The sequence below is a fragment of the Pinus tabuliformis genome, chromosome 2_1 (assembly GCF_031772625.1).
Source record: "Pinus tabuliformis cultivar Carrire ecotype Pingquan chromosome 2_1, CPIR1, whole genome shotgun sequence".
Taxonomy (NCBI): domain Eukaryota; kingdom Viridiplantae; phylum Streptophyta; class Pinopsida; order Pinales; family Pinaceae; genus Pinus; species Pinus tabuliformis.
In genome coordinates, this window is record NC_142299.1 from 640,586,228 (window position 1) to 640,606,490 (window position 20,263).

The following is a 20,263-nucleotide window of genomic DNA, read 5'->3' on the forward strand; positions in this document are numbered from 1 at the left end:
GCTATCTTTGCTCATCTATGGAACAAAATGCTCTCGAAAGAATGGAATGCCTCTTCCTCCTAGTGGCCCGGTTATAACACAACCCGATAGTCTACTAGTGGTTAATTTTGACTACATCAACTCTTAACTAGAGTTACAAAATAGAACCTTATAGAGTCTTTTACATCACAAACACGTGTCTATCCCCTTTTCCATGAATAATGGGGGCTAACGCTGCATCCTCCTCAACTATAGGTGTGAAAACAAGAAGGTCAACTTTTGAGTGGCATAACTTTTGCATACAAACTCTGATTGACGTGATTCTTGCGCCGTTGGAAAGATCTATGAGTGTAGAATAGTATGAAAAGGTGTTGCTCCTATGTAGTAAATTTTTACCCCCAATAAACATCTTTTGAGGCCTCAAAACACTTCCGGAAGGTTTCAGACCCTGTTTCGCCAAACTAGGTCTCCCCGATAAAAACATTCCTGTGAGCTGATTCCTCCACTTTTTCCATTGCAAATACATTGAGATGGATGAAAAAAAATATAATGATCCAATTCGGATCAAAAGTACTTATTGATTGCAATGGTTACATCTAGTGTTTCAATAAAATTACACCATAGTCATACTACTGTATGTTCTACATTTTGGAGTGTTTCTACAAAATGTCCTCATTTCCTTATAAAATCTTCGATTAAAAATATTATTTTTTAAGAGAAACGATATTTCTATCTTTTTGTTTTTTTAAGAGAACTTAATTTAAAGTGAATTATGTTTCCATTGGCACATGGTGCGGGGCCAGAGCCAATTCACTAAGAAAAGTTGAGTCACTGGTTTTTTTTCTCTGGCCAACCTATCCAAACAATATTCATATGCTATCAAAATTATTTTAAACATTCATAAACTATCTGTGCTTGATGTTGTTGTTAGAAATGCATAATTTAAGGCAAAATTTGAGGTTTACACACACAAAATTTTGAGTTGTTGGATTCCAATTTCCACCTGACTCCATTAAAATTTTATGTATAGTTCATAAGTTCCATAGAGCACTCATGAGTGGTGAGCAGACAAGATTTTGGGGAGTGGGGTTCATTTTACATGAACAAGATAATTGAGAAATCACTTATATATGCATAATATATACCCTCAAAATTGACGAAATCCTATTACAAATTTGCACAATGAGAATTGAGTTTGGATCTTTCTCTCCTTATAATCCTGGACTTATTTCATAGTGTAACATAGTTTCCAGAGGTGTGGAGTAATATGTGTAATTAAATCTCATGGGAGAAAACATAGGAAGAAAATATTACTAGAGGGAGAGAGATGGATGTGCGGAGGAAGCATGGATGGAGGAAGCGTGTGTTGAGTTGGTTGTGTGGAGGAAGTGTGTGTGGAGGTAGAGTGCGTAGATGAAGTGTGTGCATAGGTGGTTGTGCGGAGGGAGTGTGTGCGGAGGGAGTGTGTGCGGAGGAAGTGGAAGCGTGTGCATAGATGGTTGCACGAAGGAATATGTGCAGAGGTGGTTATATGGAGAAAGTGTGTGCAGAGGAAGCATGCGTGGAGACAAAAATGCGGGTGAAATGTGAAGCCCACTAAAAGAAGCATGGCCTTAATCAAATAATTTACGATAGAGGTAGAGACTATGTTGCATTGCAACTATTGGCCTTGTTATTAATCTTTCCCTTTAGGTTATTTGGACAAATAAAATCAAAACCTAATACATGACAATTCAAAAACCCATTTTTAATAGGATTGACCCTCTATAAGGTAAAACACAAAACAAAGAGTCAAATAAATTGTAAAGTAAAGGGATTGTGAAAATAACCATTAGAATAAGTAAAACAAAGGTAAACTTAAAATTAAAACCTTTGTAATGAAATGAAATGCAACCAAATTAAGTATCTAAATAATGTGAAAATGAAAATTCCAACCTATACTTCTTTACATCCTCCTAAATTAACTTCTCACTAGTGTATTTTACATATTATCACCTAATCTTCTTGTACTTCTACATATATATAACATCGATACGTATCAACCACCTTTTAGATGGAATATTACATAATATGTGACTGCAAAATTAAAATCTTGCGAATTTCTATCTACATCACTAAGATTCTAAAAATATATTACAATTCTCGAACCAAATGTTGAAAATATTAGTTAAACCCTCTACTAACATAAATATATTAATAAATATAAGCATCATGTAAAACATTTTAAATATATGAAAAGTATAATGTTAATAATAATTATAACATTTTAAATATATGAAGAGTATAATGTTAATAATAATTATAAGTAAATACATAAGTTGTTAAACTATCTTAAAATTAAAAAATTACTTGGTTGGGCATTATTAGTCCCTGCCTGGGACTAATAGCGATCAATCGATCGTTGACCATACATTAACTGGTCCTTTGACCAAAAAAAATTGTGCACTATCAAAGTTTAACCAAAGTTTATCTCTGCAAATTTCGGTGTAAGAAATTTATAACCAAAGTTGCGAATTGAAGGTCTTATTACACACTTCACTTGCCCTGATGTTATTTCAGCGGGGACAAAATATTTTATCGTACGTTTTATGTTCAGGGTGCCTATTTTCCTTTCCTGCATGTTCTTCTCCGTGCCCTGCATGAGCGCCTTGCATGCAGCCAGTGCCAGATGTCTCTCGCTCGGGCTATCAATTCTCTACAGAAGGTAGCTACCAGCAGCTTGGGAGAGTAGTTCAACATCGATCCCCTGCACCGCGGATTTCAAGCGAACCCGGTTTGCCACAGACCTTGAGTCGAAGCTCCTCCAGAAAAGCTGAGCAGTCGCTGTTTCGGAGGCCTCTGAACGATGAAACGCCTAACGAACCCGGCGATGTGGAGACCAAAAATGAGCCTTTGCAAGCTGAGAGTTCAAAATCGCAGAGTACCGAGAAGAAGATTTCCCCTGCATAAGTGCAAAATGATCCCGTTTTTACGCATATTGACACTGAGAATCCTCTTATTTCGTTAGAATCCTTCATGATCCCGTTTTTACGCATACTGACACTGAGAATCCTCTTATTTCGTTAGAATCCTTCATCTTTTTGTAGAAAATAAGGGGGATTCGGGGATTCATGTGTTTTTTAAAGGAAAATAAACAGTTTGAGGGGAAAAACAGGGAACGGGAAATATTTGGAGCTGAATGTCTGGTATTATGTATTCTTCAGTTGCTTTCCTGCAGAGCAGCGCCAACTTTGAAGAAAGCTTTTGCTTCTGATGAAATTTCAGAGGCAGAGGCAGTGAAATCCAGAAACCACAGAAGGAAGCCGTCGAATGAAATGGAAACCAAGAGCAGAGAAAACGAAGACATACGGGTCACCGTTGAGGAGCACGTTGAGAAGCAGAGTGATCAAAGTAATGGAGATGTTAATGTGAAGTCTGAAGGGATCTCAACGCAGTTTCCGCAGTCGCGGTCTCAAAGGAGGTCGGGGGAACAATTTGTGCTAGACAGCCAGGCACTCTTTGAGGCTGTGAATCCCTCCCTGAATTCTATGGAAATGACAGCTTTCACTATTCCAGCTTCAGTGTCTAAAGCTTGTTCTATTCTCGAGGCTGTAGCGGATTTGAATTCTTCCGTGAATTCAAATTCTTCTTCCATTTACTCGAACGATAAAAGTTTCGTATCGGACTCGTTTGAGCAAGGAAAATCTGCGAGATTTCTTGCCATGGCGAACTTTGGCTCGGAAGAGAAATTATCTGCAAATTTGGAGGTCGAAAAGGCCAAAATTATCAAGGATTTTCACAGAAATTTGTCACCAGCTGGAAACTCGAACGTGGACTGGACAAAGCAATTCTTGCAGCTGATCAGGCGGGTGTGGCCTTATGCAGCAAGGGTGTAACCTTATTGCTACGGGCAGGGTGTGACCTTATGCGGCAAGGGTGTAACCTTATTGCTACGGGCAGGGTGTGACCTTATGATTCAACCAAATAGGGTATGCGGATTATGGCTTTTCCATTCGAAAGATGAATGCACGCATACTATCAGTGATCTGGCCTTGACTCGGTCAGAGTGCTTAATTGCTCTATAGTATGGTAGATCACTAAATAAACACGTGGTTTCTTTTTCTATTTTTCACTAAACGCGTGGTTATATTTTCAGAGTTTGATGAACACGTGGTTTCCTTTTCTATTTTCACTAAACCCGCGTTTCTTTTTCTATTTTCACTGAACGCGTACTCCACGCATAGTTACCTGCAACCAAAGCTTTCAACTAACTGGGTAAGACCTTAAATCAGCTTATAAGGGGAAGTTGTTATGTCTAAAATGTTGCACCTGCTGCAAAATCACTAATTTATTATTTGTAAAGAATAAATAGCAGACCACAAAGAAGCCAAACAGTTGATGGCCATTGTCACATTCTATTTACTGAGGGGTAATTGAGAGGCATGTTCTCTAGCCTCAACGATATTTCTTTATTTATTTTTATGTTTTTTAGTTTTCAGAAACAAGGTGGGTTCTGTATTTCTGCATGTTATATTTTTATACTCTTCGTGCGTACAACTGTCAAGCTCCTTGTAAGTAGTATGATGCCCGATCAAGGGATCCTATGCGTCGTGCTGAAATCAGTGACTCACAAGAGAGGGTGGTTAGAGAAACTACCCTCCTGATGCTACTCTCGGCATCATTGTGCAATTGCTGACATGGAAGGTTAGCTCTGCAACTTGCGTTAAGGTTTTGTATTCAAACACTTTCCTTCACTGTGAGTTCAACACTAGAGGTTGCCATTTAGTCGCTACACCACGGTGAGTTTTCCTATTCCGAAATTTGTTCAACCCTTCAGTTCTTCCATGTTTATTTCTTGGACATTTAACGGAATTGAAGGCAGTGACTGCAGGTCCATCAACCGCACAGGCTTTCTGGGGAATCTTACAGTCAAACTCCCTCAAGTTCTGTTGTTAATTCCAGGTATGGTCTTTGCCTCTCCATGAGCGGACACACTACCTTCTTTTCAGTTAAAGTCTTCGGTGGTTGTGTTGAGGGTGACTGCAGTACACTGACACCCTTTGCTACATGCAGACCAACACGGCGACGGGAGGTCCGACATAAGTAAGCGGGGCTTTTTGTTTACAAAATTAACTCTAGCAAATGGTTTTTTTAGTTGCATGCCTAGAACAAACTAATTGATTCCACCAGTGTGGTGAATATTTTTCTGCAGGTAAATTTCCTGACTGGTTCTTGGGCGAGTTTTCTAATCTTCTCGAGGGCCTCTCATGCTTATACAAAGTGCTTGTTTCCTCCAGGTGCTACTTTCGACCTGTTTTCAGTAGTCCCAACAATTTAGAGTTTAATAACTTATTCGAGGGTTGTTCAGACTTGCAAATTTCCATGATATCTTATTGTTGTTTTATGTCAGGACCTATGACGCTTCAAGTCGATTGATAGTATTGGCTTGCGTCTCGAAGGGGTTTCTTTACACTCAGTTATGCAAAACCTCTGTTATTCTCAGTGTATAATTGAATATCTAGACAGTTGACATGTATACTTATTATCCAAGAGGTTTTTCGACCATTTTACTTCTATATTGACTGTAAAGTTTATATGTATATGGCAGCTCCTTTGATTTTTTTTAATACAACGTTCACTATTGTTTCGACATGTTTTTAAAAGGAGTTTTTTACAACATTGCCTTCTCTATATCATTTTCTGTATGTACTCAATAGTTCTTTTCTTGGCTCTGCAATAAGTTTGTCGACGTTCTTATGGAATTTGGCCTTATCGCCTGAGAGGATTTTCCCGCTTAGTTTTAAAACCAAACTATTTGTTTTATGATTAAATTGACGCATGCATAATGACAATTCCTACTTAGCATCATAATTGTCTGCTCATAATATTAGAGGGTTTGTTCTCTGTGTTTACTAATTTATTATTTGTAAAGAATAAATAGCAGACCACAAAGAAGCCAAACAGTTGATGGCCATTGTCACATTCTATTTACTGAGGGGTAATTGAGAGGCATGTTCTCTAGCCTCAACGATATTTCTTTATTTATTTTTATGTTTTTTAGTTTTCAGAAACAAGGTGGGTTCTGTATTTCTGCATGTTATATTTTTATACTTTATGGGCCTAAAGGCAAAAGTTTTCAATTATTCAATGAAGGTCTAGTAAATTAACAGTCATGCTCTCTTGAACTTAATCAAGAGTCATTACTAGAATCTAGAATCTAAGGTGTTCACAAGCCAAATAATTCCTAGTATAAAATTGGATACAAAGCAGCCTAGGCTAACACGAAGTACACCTTCTGTACCTAAGCAGTCATGGCCTCCTTGACAGTCTTAAACCCATTTTTATATCCATCCGAGATATAAATATCCGAGTGTTCGTCATCCCTTGCAAACAACTACATAGAGTTGTGTTTTTATAAACTCTGCGAAATGATTTTCATGTTCAAGAGGCCTTTAGCAATCTAGCTCTTCTCGAGCATTTGTATTGTTGTTGTGGCAGACCCCAGCAGGGACTACCGCCACGGTAGTGGCTCCCTTGTTTGATGGGTGATAGTTGCTCTAATTGAAGGCTAGACCATTTTCACCTTCACCTCAATGGATGAAGTTTTACAATTAAAAGAAAAGTGTTTTTATCATTTCATGAAGTTAGGTTACTGATCTCTTATCCCTTTTGTAATTAAAAAAAGGTTTTATCAAAGTAAAAATGTTTTTGTTTTTGTTTTTTTTTGGTTTTTTTATAATTTATATAGTTAATATAATTTTAATGTAAAACAGAAATATGTTTTTATTGGATTTTTTTGTATTTTATTGAATATAGGTTTGAGAGTGAATATATTTTAATGATGTTTTTCATGATGGGTTAATGACAATACAAATATGGAAAAACAACAATTTATTAACTTGGAAGGATGATTTTAAATTTTTCTTTTACAAATTTAAATATGGTGTAAAAGGACGAAATATAGAAAATTGAATTAGTTTTGCAAATATATAATTTTATTTATATAATTTGTACATGACTATGTGAAATTTTAGTTTTTTTAAAGAGTGCTCTGCTATTTTTTATGCAAAATATAATGCATATATTTCCATTAGTGCAAGCATTGAGTACCTAAACAATGGATTTTCCTTTAAAAAATTTGCAGAATTGTATAGAACACATTAATAATTCTTGTGCAAGCGTGTGTATATATATATATATATATATATATATATATAGTCATTATATTCTTGAAATTACAAGGCTTTGTGTTGATACAAATCTTAACATTATCAAACAATTTTTTTTTTTTTTTTCAGACGGTCTCTACTACTGTAGTGTATATCTTATTTTGAAATGGTTAAAACCATAAAAAATATAACAAGAATAAAGAGGTAAAGAGGTATGTATTTTAAGATTAATATTTTTTTAATTATATATTTGAAATCTACAAAGTTTACTTTATATGTATGTATAGTTTCATTGATAATAGATTTATGTAGCCTTATTAAAAATAGACATATTGAGAAGTATTTAGAAAAATAGAGGATTTAATGGATTTGGAGACAAAACTACCATGTTTGTTGCTCTAAACCTAAATCTAAGGCAACAAAATTAGCAAACATGTATTATGGAATTGTCACTACCACAAAAAAAATCGATATGAAAAGAATGTGCATGCTCAAAACCATCTAGTAGCACACCACTTAGGACCTTTCTAGGATATATATATATATATATATATATATATATATATATAGATATATAAAGTCATTATATTCTTGAAATTAGGCTTTGTGTTAGTGTGGGATACAAGTCTTAATTTTATCAAACAATTTTTATTTTTATTTTCAAATTGTAGATTTCAGTCTCTACTAGTGTAGTGTATAACTTATTTTGAAATGGTTAAAACCATTAAAAGAAATATAACAAGAATAAAGAGGTACAAAGGTATGTATTTTAAGATCAATATTTTTTTTAATTATATATTTGAAATCTACAAAGTTGACTTTATATGTATCTATAGTTTCATTGATAATGGATTTATGTAACCTTATACAAAAATAGCATAAAAAATAGACATATTGAGAGGTATTTAGAAAAATGGAGGTTTTAATGTATTTGCAGACGAAACTACCATGTTTGTTGCTCTAAACCTAAATCTAAGGCAACAAAATTAGCAAACATGTATTATGGAATTGTCACTGCCACAAACCAAAAAAAAAAAAAATTGAAATGAAAAGAATGTGCATGCTCAAAACCATCTAGTAGCACACCACTTAGGACCTATCTAGGGTATCATTTGTCTCTAGATGGTGACAATTAGCATTTTGAATTTCTGAATATTAAGTATGACCTCTAGACGTTGGATATAGTTAGGGGAACAAACTTAAGAGTTAGGCCCTCGACGAAACTTATAATCATTTGGGGCCAAGATTAGCTTCTTGAACCACCACAAACAACTTTTGGAGAGCATCCTTTGCCTCTAACTAGGGATATAGGCACCATTTTGAGCACTAGGTATGGGTCTCAGGTGCTTGCATATGGTAAAGGGAGCAAACATGAACATTAGGCCCTAAAGGAACCTTCTAGTCATCCAAGACCAAGAAAGATTCCTTGAATAACCATACATGGCCCCCTAAGGATATCTTGACGTATGGTTGGGGATGCTAGTGCCACTAGATGGTTTTGAGAAATATGCATGTATCCTAGGGTCCTGAAAATGATACACATGCATTGTTTGTTGTGTTAGATACATGGGGGGATCATAGGGTGGGCTAAGTAGGCCCCCCTTGAATCCCTTGCTTGAGATTCAAGGGTGGGAGCACTCAACCAAAACTTTTGATTTGTTTTTGGATTGCTCTTTTGTCATTTCAAGAGTTTAAAACTCACAAAGATGTAATGATAATATGCATGCACTATTTCTTAGGAACCTATGCTTATTCTTAGGAATGTGTGCACATTCTAAATAACATGTGAACTTGTGCTAAGGAATGTGCATGTGATTCTGAAAGCTCCAAATTGGGAAGTGTGCGTGTATAGCATTTTGGTGAGTGTCAGTGATATAAAATTAGGAGCACATGCAAGGATCTAAGAACACACATGTTCCTTCACACCCTATTGTCACTTTTCGACCATCAACTTCATATGATTCCTGTTGAATCTTGACTTCACAACCTAAACCTATTATTTAAGATTGGAATTATTAGCCAATAACCTAAGCTTTAAAATCCAATGACCATTTTGTCATAAAAAATAAGTTTTAAAGTGCTTATGAATCATTTTATTAACAGACATATTTATCTCAATGTTGATTAAAAGATACAAAACCTTATTTACTCCATAAAAAAGAGTACACCAACCAGGGTGTTACACTTAAGAGAAAAAAAATAAAAAGGTTGACAACTTCCGTGTACATCAGGTGCCCCTCAAGTTAGGTCAACCCTAAAGTCAGAGGAGTCCCTCAAGTTAGGTCAGCTCTCGAGTCTAACATATGCTCGAGTGACCCCTCAAGTTAGGTCATCCCTCAAATCCAAGGAACCCTCAAGGAGGTAAGCCCTCAGGTACACCAATCACAACTCTGTTAACCCGCCCCCACAAGGACTACGATTCAAAGCAGCTCCTAGTACACCTGAGGCAAGGCGGTCCCCTCAAGGTGCCCTAAAATACACTAATAAATCAGTCATGGTTCCAACAAGTCATGGTGTTCCTGGGTTTGACGTCGTCTCAAGAATGAAATTGGTTATACTTGTATGTGCCCACTCATGTAGCTGCAATATTGAGCGTAATGCAATAATGAGCACGTAAGGCAACGGGTGCGAATAATAGTACGCCACACCTTTAAAAAGGGCTTTAACACCCCTATGGCTTTCCCTAGAATCACTTTAGGATACGGCAAGGTGTCCCCTCATTAGGGGAATAAATTTGGCTCGAGCAAACCTCCCAATAGATGGATCTCTCAACAATGAGTATAGTTCAGTTACATTACTCTTGTTCACAGGGGGAGGTGCTTAGCACGCCAACACCTGGGCTTTGTACCTATAAGATATGGCTGGGTAGCTTCGTACCAACATGCATCCTAAATCAATAGGGCAGTTTTTCTAAACTTCATAGGTTGAAATAAAGAATTAAAATTTTCTTAGGATGGTATTGAAGAAAAAAGATTTAAAAGAAAAAATTTAACTCTTTTTCTTCGATAGCATCCTAAGAAAATTTTAACTCTTTTTTTCAACCTATGAAGTTTAGCAAAACTGCCCTATTGATTTAGGATGCATATTGGTACGAAGATACCCAGCCGTATCTTGTAGGTACAAAGCCCAGGCCAGCTAGATGAGTAACTTGAAAGTGCATCTATAACCTGATACCCAAAAGTACCATTCTATATTTGGTCAATCCATTCTGGTTATGTGCTCCTCAAACCCTTTACACTATTTAGCCCTCCAACTGGTCTTATGTCTGCCATTCAATCCAACCCTTGTTACACCCACCTTGACCTTGGAATGAAAACTAAATGACTGACCCCTTCCCTTTTTTGGAATGAAAGCATAGCATCGGGCCTTCCTATCCAACCTTTTCATTCCCTCACCCCATTGCTCTCAACAGGCACCAAGCGAAGATACACAAACAATTCTCCACCAAATCTGTAGTTCAGGCTTCCCCTTAGGCATCACTCCCCTGAGGCATAAGGCTTGCCTAATAATGCCTCAACGTCTCGATCGAATGCTTTCAATGTCTTCCCGAACCAATTATTCGCCTGAAGCGAAGTCAACCCTCCCTCCATATCTCCCTTCGAATATCTATCTCTCTCGACATTCTCTCTCCAGCAAGAAGGCAAGCGTGCCTTACCTTACGATGCCCTTTGGGCATCCTATCTATACTATAAGGGAAAGTACCTTCACCTTCCTGGCTAGCATAATCGCCTATATAACAAAACTCTCTGATAGAAATAGTCAGTCCTTCCTTATATCTATATAAATAGTATTTCTCTATGAATAATAGAGAAGAAGTTTCCATCCATCTGCATAGATAAGGTCTTCATGCTATAGAGAAGTAAGGAACCCAATTAAACCCTTCTATAAGGTATCCTTTCTTTCTTCCCTCAACAAGTGGTCAGGTCGGTATGACTATATAAGGGGCAGACATGACCTGCTCCTTCCTTAATGCCTTCCAGAAGTATTAGCAGGTCCTCAATGTGGCCCTGAACACAGGAACACCTAGCTTCGGCTAACAAAGCGCAAGCCCCAATCACATAATGCCCTACTATTCCCAACAAGCCATTGCATACTAAGAAAAAGAGTTAAATTTTTTCTTCAATAGCATCCTAAGAAAAATTTAACGCTTTTTTCAACCTATGAAGTTTAGCAAAACTACCCTCTTGATTTAGGATGCATGTTGGTATGAAGCTACTCAGCGGTATCTTGTAGGTACATAACCCAGGTGTTGGCGTGCTAAGCACCTCCCCCTATGAAGAAGAGTAACGTAACTGAACTATACTCATTGTTGAGAGATCCAGCTATTGGGAGGTTTGCCCGAGCCAAATTTATTCCCCTAATGAGGGGACACCTTGCCGTATCCTAAAGTGATTCCAGGGTAAGCCATAGGAGTGTTAAAGCCCTTTTTAAAGGTGTGGCGTACTATTATTCGCACCCGTTGCCTTACATGCTCATTATTGCATTACGCTCAATATTGCAGCTGCATGAGTGGGCCGCATACAAGTATAACCAATTTCATTCTTGAGATGACGTCAAACCCAGGAACACCATGACTTGTTGGAACCATGACTAATTGATCGGTGTACTTTAGGGCACCTTGAGGGGACTGCCTTGCCTCAGGTGTACTAGGAGCTACTTTGAATCGTAGTCCTTGTGGGGGCAGTTTAACAGAGTTGTGATTGGTGTACCTGAGGGTTGACCTCCTTGATGGTTCCTTGGATTTGAGGGATGACCTAACTATAGGGGACACTCGAGCATATGCTAAACTCGAGAGCTGACTTGACTTGAGGGGCTCCTCTGACTTAAGGGCTAACCTAACTTGAGGGGCACCTAAGGTACACGGGAGTTGTTGACCTTTTTATTTTTTTCTTTAAAGTGTAACACCTTGATTGGTGTACTTTTTTTATAACAAATTTTTATAATCAAAAGCAAAATTGATTTAAGAAAAATAAATTAATACAAATAAATTTAAAATATGTCACAATCATACAATTTTTAAAATTCAATATTAATTAACACCAAAATTTAAATCCCACACAATATCAAATTTCTAACTAATTATCATAAAACTTTTATTTGATAAAATTTATATTTTTTTAATTAAATAAATTAAAAAATCATAATTAAAATAAATGATTTTAAATAATTCATTAAAATGTTCAATTATTAAATAATATTTTTTGTTAGATAATTAAAGAGATGTAATAAGGATCTACTCACTATCAAGCTTGGACACCTTTTAAAAGAACCATCTACTCAATCAAGCTTGCACATAATTTTTTCTCCTTTTTAACCCTCCTACAAATTTGAACCAGATTATTATTGATCTTCTCATGAAATTTAAACCTAAAACTTCACAACTTTAATCATGTTATTATTGTTCAATAATTAAATAATATTTTTTTTTTGAATAATTATAGAGATGTAATAAAGATCTACTCACTATCAAGCTTGGACACCTTTTAAAAGAACCGTATACTCATAATCAAGCTTGCACACTCCTTGATAATTTAATTTCTCCATAAATTTTTCTTTTTAACCCTCCCACAAATTTGAACCAGGTTATTATTAATCTTCCCATGAAATTTAAACCTAAAACTCTACAACTTTAATCATGTTATTATTGTTAAACAATTTAAAACACTTTAAAAACTAATATGGTATCATATTTGCAGCCAACTGGATGCAGCAGTCAGCAACTTTATTCCATAGACACTTGTTAGATCAGTTATTCATAGACTTTCTACAGTTACTCATGGACCACCAACACCAAGAAACGGAGAGGAGACGGTCATTGAATCTGAGAACTTAAGTTTTGGGATTTCGTGAATATAACTCAACCCTGTACACGATATTCTTCATACATCAAAACTCACCTTTCATAAATAATGCTGTACGGTCAGCAAGGATGCTTTTGACCAGAAAAATCTTTGGATGGAACTGCTGCGAGATTTCCTTTAATTAATTTGACAGCCAGTAAGTTTCAGAGCAGTTTCCCATCGAAGACTCGGGATTTACACGACATTGACCATGTGGATCTGTTGGTTTTGCTGACAAGTACATTGACTCCCTGTTCACAATCCTTACAAACTTACTTAGATTTGATCGATTCTATCCCCGATTCCCCCATTAAACGCTGCAAGCACGAAGCGCAAGAAAGTAGCAGTAGCAATCATTACTTATGCCGGCATTGCTTTCTCTGCTCCTTCTGGGAATCCTCGTCCTTCTCAACTTAACTGCCGCAGAGCCATTAAATTCATGTTCCTGACAAAAAAATTCAACGATTTCATCTGGTAAAGCCCATGCTCGAGCTCATCGATCGGCCATACTGCAATTCTCTAGCTATTAAATTTCTGGGTACTTTTTGGGATTTCCTGCCCCATGTTTGCATTAATAAAGGGGATCTTCTTTATTTGTACAGTGCTGCTTTATGGAGATTTTGATGGAGTAAAAGGAATTGCCTTTTGTGGAGCGGATATATCAGGTAAAATCGCAGTGGAAACTTGCAGTGTTCTGTCTGTTTTCATTCTCATCTCCAAATCTTTTTCCTGCTCAGGAATCAGTGGGTTATGATGTATGGCTTCAATTCTTTTGATTTTCAGACTTTCTGGTATTATCAGAATACTACATGAATGTCTTGACCTGGTTTACTTCTCATTTGCTAAGTTCACGACTCTCTAATTTCTAATTGGGTCTGTTTTTGTTAAATATTTTTTCAGAAACAGGGTGTAGAATGTAGAAAACATTTCATAATTTCTGCTGAACACTGTACCCATCATTAAAGACACAGTTTTTTTATTTTTTTCCTTGAGAATATCAGTATTGGCTTTGGATATTGATTTGGTTTCTCTTTCAGCCCTCTTCTCAAAAAAATGATCTTGTTAAACAGTTCGAAGGATGAAATGGTCCATAAAAAGTAATTTATACAGTGAGCTGTTAGAATCAGCCATAGCTTTAGCAATGGTTTTATTCAATAATTGTGATACTCAGTATGGTTTGGTTTGAGACATTCAGTATTGTTCTTCGAACTCAGTCATGTCTCTGAGTATTTTTTCTTGGGTTTAATTGTTAGTTTCAGAGATTTATATACTGAACTTTTCTTTATTGATTCTGTTTTTGTTCCATGTATCAGCTATGCAGGAAACAGCAATATCACAAGCTCTGGGTTGTATTTTGATTGAGTATAAATAAAGATTGCCAATTATGCCTGGTCCCAACAATTCGAACAGTAAGACTATCAAAGGTTGGAAGAAGGAGAATAATGGCCTTCTTGTAAGGAAGATCAGACTGATATGCAATGACCCAGATGCAACAGACCTTTCAAGCGACGATGATTTAGAACCTGCAGATCACAAGAGATTGGTTCGGGAGATTCACTTACCATTAAATTCCTCAGTTGCCAGGAAAAATCAATGTAAATCCAAGTCCAAATCCAAATTTAGGAGAAAAACCATGGTGCCCAATAAGGATTACAGAGACTTGTGCAACTCAGAATCCAAAGTAAAGTCTACAAAGAGCCGTAAATACCGTGGGGTGAGACAAAGAAAATGGGGTAAATGGGCTGCAGAGATCAGAGACTCCTCCAGAGGAGTCAGGGTGTGGCTGGGGACATACGAAACAGCAGAAGCAGCTGCACAGGCTTATGACAATGCAGCAAGGAAGCTCAGAGGACCATTAGCATTTACCAACTTCTCTGCAGAAGAAACAAGGGCCCCATCTTCATCATCATCTGGTTTTGCATCTTGCATCTCGGAAGAAAATTCATATGGAGATAGTTTTGCAGTTTCTTCTTCAACTTCTTTACAGGCAGTTGGCACCCATGATTCATTATGTCCGCTGATTAACCATTCAATATTTGATTATGATCGTTATTTCAGGGAAGAATTTGGACATATTTTTGAAATGGGTGATTGTGGGATATCCTTAACAGAATTGAATATGGATTCTCTCGATTTGGCCGGTGAAGAATATGATATTCTGAACTTCTGCTATTCTGGTGTAGGTACAAATCTATGAGATAGTTACTGTGCCCATTGTTTGCATTAGATGTTTTTATGGGTACATATGATGTTTCTAAGGATGCATCCTAAGGATTGCTGATGTCTATATGTTGAGAATAATCCTCTGGAGAGGAATCATATTATATGTAATCATCGAACAACATTAATGTGTTGCTCAGTTATTGTGAATTTCAATACCACATGTTCCATGGAGGATTAATATAATTCAGTTACAAGATCAGAAGGTAAAGTATATGTGTGAATTTTTAATTTTTTATATGATTAATCTGATGGTGGTTGTTAACATTTTAGAGTGTAACAAAATTTACAGGAAAGGGCATTTAAGGATGATAGCCCAGATAAATTTAAGAAGTTTTCAATAAATCATGCATAATTTTAACAATTTTTTAACAAATTATATAACTTATCAATAATAATTTTATGAAAAGAAATATGTTATAGCAAGACCAAAAGATTTGAATTTAGAGTAAAATATTTCTCATAATTATTTAAACCACATCTAATTTCAATTAATATACTTTGAAAAACTTCAACACTCTCAAAACAAGGTATGAAAAATATTTTTTTCCTTGAAGTCATGATTTGAAAAATTTTGTAAGTACTTTTATAAGTTCAGGTTAACAACTCTTCACTAAGTCATATAACTATAACTACTCATTAACAAATTATGTATAACTTATCAACAGTAGTCCCATTAAAAGAAATATGTTACAAAGACATATTTGAATTTAGGTAAAAAGGGTAACAATATTCCTCACAACCATTCAAACCACATCTAATTTCAATTGATATACTACAAAAAAAAAAACTTTAACACTCTTAAAACAAGATAGGACAAATATTTTTTTCTTAAGTCATGTATCTTTTGGAAAAATTTAATAAATATGTCACAAAGACATATTTGAATTTAGGTGAAAAGGGTAACAATATTCCTCACAACCATTCAAACCACGTCTAATTATCTAATTTCAATTGATATATTTCAAAAAAAACTTTAATTTCAATTGATATACTTCAAAAAAGCTTTAACACTCTTAAAACAGGATATGACAAATATTTTTTTCTCAAGTCATATATCTTTTGGAAAAATTTAACAAGTACATTTTACATGTTCAGATTAACAACTCTTTAATAAATCATATACTAATGCAGCCATAATGGCTACTTAATGCCCCTACGTAATGATAATTTTATTTAAAATATGATTATTATTTTTTTTTCTCGGTAAAAAACTATACTATTATATTATGTACAGGAGGCAAAAATTACAACATGATAAAACAGAAAGAACCAGGCTCTGGGTATGTCACCCGAGAGCAGTTGAGGCCAACCAGAAAACTAGCCCATGCAGGGGCGCCAAACATATAAGCGAGACCATCCAAAAGAGCAAGCCCACGCAGGGGCACCAACCAGAAATCCGGATTATCCCACGCAGGGGAGACTAACCGTACCCATCCCATTAACAAAGTTTCAGAAACATAAACACAGAGAATTGATGCTAGAACTAAGCCAAAACAGACAGCAAAAGAGACCAGAAGACCAGACAGAAGAGCCAAAAGAACCTTGTGCTCGGGCGTCATCAATCGTCCATTTGCACTTCCTCTACCCGGCACCAACCGTATGCTTCCCTTTCAGCAGCAGTGGGAAAAGTGTCTTCCTCTTCGCCGGTCCCCTCCCTCTGTTCGAGCTTGCTTTGCGATGCATTTTCCAGGTCTGAGGCAGGACCTTTAACCTTCTGCTCCGGATCAGCTTCAGGAACCTTTGCTTCGTGCATCTTGTTATCAGTCTTCCTCTGCCCATGCTCATCCAGGGAATCATTGTCTTCCTGGGGATTTTCAATGAACAGGACCGAGACATGCGCACTAATCTGCGGGTTATTCATGGAACTGCTAAAATTGAAGATAGCAGAGCCGAAGGCAGGCAAGGCAGCCGAGCTCGAAGCCCCCGCGTCCATGAATTGACTGGAGTGGAGGGGATTAGCTCCAGTGGAGCGTGCGATATTGCAATGGCAGCAATGGACAACATTATCCGCCTCGTGACTGCGAGAGGTTCCCCCTCTGGAAGTGCCTCGACGGCTAAGCAGACGCTGTCGAGGTCTCACCATTCTCACAGGGGTCAAGGGGAGGAAATTCCAACAGACCACGGGGTAATCCAAACACCCAGCTACCGGAACCGACTGTGGAATGAGCCAGACAGACAGAGAGGATATCCCGGCGGAGACGGAGAGGCAGGGCAACCGGAGTTGCAGAGACCTGCTTGAAGGAGGAGCCACCAACATTCTCTGACCATACGCTGCAACATCGCTTATAACCTCACCTGCTTTGCCTTGGAGCTCACCCGCCATAACTGCAACCTCCGCTTGAGCCGAATTGCCGTGCCGAGCATTAACTACTCTCTGCAGCTTCACCTTATACTAGTTGCGTACTTACCTGTGTCTTCGACATCTGCCACGTGATAGCCAGTGGCCGGCATGTGGCCATCTGTCCACGCCTGTCCCATCCTATCTAGCACCCGCATCCAGGGAAAATATGATTATTATTATTATTAATTACAAAAAGAATTAATATATAAATTAAACATTGATACATTAAAGAAATGTAATAAGATTTTTTATCACAGAAATTCATTCTCACTTTACATGCTATATCAAACACTGTGGACCCAAAAAACCATAATACATTTAGTATGGCACTTGTGCATATGAAATTTTGAGGAAAAATGACATAACTACTTCGAACATAAATCTTATTTTTTTTATTTACGTATGTTACTAAAAATATCCAATTTTTTTTCGAAGATATTAAATTCTTACCATCTACCAAATAATTATTAATAATTAAATTAAAATGATAAAACTCTATTTCAAAATAAACACTTTAATAATTTTTAACAAATTATACCTAAATTTAACAAATTATACATTAAAAAATTAATAAAAAATACAATAAAATATTCCTCACAACTATTCAAACCCGTCTAATTTCGACAGATATACTTAAAAAAAAACCTTGTCTCTTTTTAAAAAAGAGTTAAGATAAGAAAAAAAACATATAATTTAAATAAGGTATAAAAATGTAATGTGCCTTGGCCAGGCCTTCAAAAAAAACGGGCAGATCATGTTGAAATTAACTGAAGGGCACATGGGACCCAAATTGAAAAGCTTTAAATTTTTTTAGTTGATCCAATATATTATACTTAAGTTGGAAGAAAATGAGATCAATGATTATTATCTTAAGACTTTGATGGCAGGAAAGATCTTAGATAAAGAAGAATATATAGGAGAAAAAGTTTAAAGGTGAGTACAGGACACTGTAACCAGTAGCAATTATTGTTCCAGCAATTATTGTCAACAAGTGGGGTGCAACGAATCGACAAATTAAACGTTCATACTTTTGTCTTTATCACCTTTTTAATTTTCACCAATTATTTCTAATAAATGCACGTGCGATTCATCAAACAGTGGTTATATGAATATCAGGAATGAACTTAATTGATTAAAGGTTATAACAATAATTTTGGGAAAAAATTATATAAGAGATAAATTCGGCGACATGTTTAGAATCAGTTAGTGTGGTTTAGTTAGGAAAAGATGAAAAATCAGATCTAGACAATGCAATAAATAAATGTAGAGAACAGCTAACTCACCTTTAGAGAATAGTAGCTAATTTGACTACATACGAAATTAAAGTAAAGATTAATTTGCTAAATTATATGATTAAAAAATATAAAAAAAAGATTTTTAAAATAATTTAAAAAATTTTATTTAATAATTTTTAATTTAGAAAATTGTATAAAAACATAAAAATAAAATTATACATGGAGTAAATTTAATAATTAAAAATATGCATGTTTTTTAAAAAGTTATAAATTCAATTCGTGAAAGATAAAATATATATACTTTCATAATGTTATGTTAGTAGTGATATGGAAAAAAAAAATCTGTAATTTTAGATAATAAAAATATATCACATTAAATTAGTATTATTTATTTATTAATTATTTAAAAAAATGAAAATATTTATTTTAAATTTTATTATTATAGTAAATTTATTTAAATTTTAAATTTATGTATGTGGATGTTTGGTATTGTTTATTATTAAGATATTTATAATTGTATTGATGATGATAATGATGATGGTTAACGTCCATTGAGACCAAACTTTGGTTTATTGGACCTAAAGAAACTAATTATTTAGTTTGATTTAAGATTTTATTCCTATGCTCAAAAAGCTTGGAGAGAAGCTGTTAGGGTCCCACCCTAACCCCCTTATTTATGTAGTGGGATCGAGTCATAGTAAAGAGTCAATAAAGCCCATATTAATAATTGTAAGTGGTTAACTCGCAATTAATGACGGGACCACAGTTAGTTGCAAATGGGCTATGGTATTAATAAAACCCATGGTATTGATCCATGGTATTGCATGTATGAGTCATATATAAAGGATAGAGACTCCCTGCGAGAAGCATCGTGTCTTATTTTTGTATCGAGCTCTGCTCTATTGGAGGTTGCCCCCTCGAAGAGGCCAGTGAACATTGCTTTCTGAATAATAAAATATTTGCTGTTGTCTCTCACTATTCTATGTTCTGGGTATCTTTCTTCGCATATTCTGTATTTGGGTATCTTTTTGCAGGTTAAGAGCATAACAAGTGGTATCAGAGCACTTTCTAGGGCCGGTGGGATCTCCATTTCTTAGCAATTTTTTTTTTGGCTAGAGACGTGTTCCGGCGTCTTTAAACCACGGGATCTGTCGTTGAGCGCATAAACCTGCGAATTTGGGGAGGCATGCATGCAGGAAATACAAGAGGTGGTCACACTTGTTGGACTCCCTTGTAACCTTGTGGGTACCCCTTCGAGTAGTAGCGCATTAGACAGAACCACGTACGGACTGTCTTCCAAGTACCTTCTAGGTATATCGGAAGCCCCTTAGCTCCTCTGCAACCTCGCCATAGATAAACTGTCGGCCGTCTTGCTGCTACAGTACACCGAGAACAACACTCAGAGAGATTACTCGCCCGTACGATAGGGTAGTCGGGTTGTACGGCTAAGGGTATGATTGATCCTCCTTAGTTAGAGCCCTGAAACATTGGGCTGAG

At 36.1% G+C, this 20,263-nt stretch overlaps 1 protein-coding gene across 1 annotated transcript; it reads left to right on the forward strand.

Moving 5' to 3' along the window:
• The first annotated feature begins 13,157 nt into the window (after positions 1 to 13,157).
• Positions 13,158 to 15,386, forward strand: LOC149202183 (pathogenesis-related genes transcriptional activator PTI6-like). The gene is made up of 3 exons (XM_089399911.1): positions 13,158 to 13,441; positions 13,570 to 13,632; positions 14,281 to 15,386. The coding sequence occupies exon 3, from the start codon at positions 14,352 to 14,354 to the stop codon at positions 15,162 to 15,164; it is 813 nt and encodes a 270-aa protein (XP_089256037.1). The 5' UTR covers positions 13,158 to 13,441; positions 13,570 to 13,632; positions 14,281 to 14,351; the 3' UTR covers positions 15,165 to 15,386.
• The last annotated feature ends 4,877 nt before the right edge of the window (positions 15,387 to 20,263 follow it).

Bases quoted from the DNA above. Each gene is read 5' to 3' on its own strand.
- LOC149202183 (XM_089399911.1), top strand. From the start codon at position 14,352: ATGCCTGGTCCCAACAATTCGAACAGTAAGACTATCAAAGGTTGGAAG.